Raw genomic sequence first — 2,154 nt, 5'->3', positions numbered from 1 at the left:
TTTTCTTTTATTGGGCCGTCAAGTCTTTGTCGTATTGGTTTTCCTTGCCTAATTGCTCATTGATTCAAATCCTTCCTTTGTGATTAGCTGTAATATTTTTTCATTTCATTGGTTCAAATATTCCATTTAGAATTACGTAACTTTAATAGTAGTGACGTAACATAAAAAATGGGAATATTTATTATTCCAAAATTTTATTGTCTGTTTGAAGTTCTGTCATTCATTGAAATTTTGTTTATTTAAATATATTATTTTTGGTGAAGTTTATACTTTTTCATGATTAGCATTCCCGAAAATAATTTTTATCATTATTCTATATTTTATTGTACCAAAGTGACGTTATATCAAATGCGATAGTAATAATTCAGAAAAAACAATACAAAAAATAAGTTAACTAGCGATTTTTATTTTTCACTAGCCAACAGTACTAACAACAACAATAATAAACAACATATCAGTGAACGACATTAACAAAGTGGTATCAGGGCGATTTCAAAACTACAAATTATTGCTTGTGGATAAAGATTGACGCTAAGGACAGCCGCTTTGTTTATTGAAGCTTGAAAAATAAACTCTTATTTGCCAATATCTTTAACCGTACATAGCAACAGTCTACTGGCACCAGCTTACTTGCCACAATTTCATGGATGGTAAAATGCTACTGGCATCATTGGTACAACCTTGAATGTACCATCCGTATCCCAAGTTTTTACGGTTGCCATCAGTCTATATAGGCCAGGTGCTCATCTACCCGGCAGGTTTCAACGTGATCTTTTCGATCGATCCCAGCCGGAACTTCTAAATCTGTCCACACTGCACCCCCGCAGCCTTCTTTATCCTATACCAAAATAAAGTAATTGTTAATAACTAGGAACACATGCTGTACATTCAGCGCATACTTTTGAACACCTCCAATATTTCTGTTTGCGGGCACGTTTTAATTTATATATCCTGCCTACCATACCACCGAATTGGACCAAATCCCGCAACGATTTGGTACAAGATGTAACTCAGGGTACCGAGCCATAACAAGGAACAGAATAGAAAATGATTCGAATAACTCTGGAACGCAAAGCTCTGAACTCAAACTCAACACCAAAAATGCAAATAAACTGGACAGTTTTGAATTTCATTTTAAATAACCATTTTGCAACAATATTTAGTTTTCATTTCACATTTTATCTACAATCGAAGATCACCTTCTGATATTCCTTGTGGCACTAATGCCTTTTGTTGATACTGACAGAATAAAATTAATCACACACAAATGGCGCACAAATGCTAACACCGAAGAACGTGATGTCCACTGCAGAGTGAATTTGAAGCAGCTTTAACTGCTATTCTGCTTCGTGCTGTCCATCGCTTCCTTTCTGCTTTCAAAATGTTTTACACTGATTTATCTGAGTTCATCAAATAAATTATGTTTCAGCTAGCAATTAAATGAGATTTATGTCAGAAAATATTCTGATGATTAACTAAAGGCGATTGTAATACAATGGAAAAATCAACAAGTGATGAATTGTCCACAGCTGCAGTTGTCAGCTAAAACTAGGCATGGCAACTGTTAATTTGTTAGCATTTAAATACTTTTCTAATTTCAAGCTGACTGTTCTCTGAAAATCTGTTCCTGATAGCAATCAAAGAATTTTACTTTTAACTTCAGAAAGTTTTTACCTCTTTCGTCAGTGTTATTGTTTTCCTTCGTATATTTTATTTAAATAAAAAATTAAAAATCTGCAATATTATTTACAAATCAAAAAACAAAATTATTTATATATTTGGTGTAAATTGAAAACTTTCTATTTTTACATCCCCAAACCAAACCGACTAATGCGTTGGTGAACCATTTAATTGCCACCTAATTTTTCCTTTTCCCATTTGCCAACCCTTTTCAATGTAATATTTTCAGTGGAAAACCAAAAATACCTTAAAAAAATTCCCCCCATCCAAACCCCAACCCCCTTAAGAAGGGAAACTCGAACCGGGTTGGGATGGTTGAAATTTCCCCATTTACCCTTTTGAAACCTTGGGGTAAAATGGAAGCCATGGGAAATTTTCCAAAAAGAAATCTTCCCCCGGCCACCTTTCCCACTTCATTTTTTAATTGGTTTTAAATTAAAACCACACCGAAAAAAAAATTTTTTTTTTTCGCGC

The 2,154-nt window shown here is 33.8% G+C and overlaps 1 protein-coding gene across 1 annotated transcript; it reads left to right on the top strand.

The window, feature by feature from the left end:
• Positions 1–1,047: 1,047 nt before the first annotated feature.
• Positions 1,048–1,568, top strand: Tsp_09091 (conserved hypothetical protein). The gene is made up of 3 exons (XM_003382200.1): positions 1,048–1,119; positions 1,164–1,313; positions 1,482–1,568. Exons 1-3 carry the CDS (start codon positions 1,048–1,050, stop codon positions 1,566–1,568), a joined length of 309 nt encoding a protein of 102 aa, XP_003382248.1.
• The last annotated feature ends 586 nt before the right edge of the window (positions 1,569–2,154 follow it).

The sequence above is a fragment of the Trichinella spiralis genome, assembly GCF_000181795.1.
Source record: "Trichinella spiralis strain ISS 195 chromosome Unknown Scfld1, whole genome shotgun sequence".
Taxonomy (NCBI): Eukaryota; Metazoa; Nematoda; class Enoplea; order Trichinellida; family Trichinellidae; genus Trichinella; species Trichinella spiralis.
This window is presented reverse-complemented; position numbering and strand designations above follow the sequence as displayed.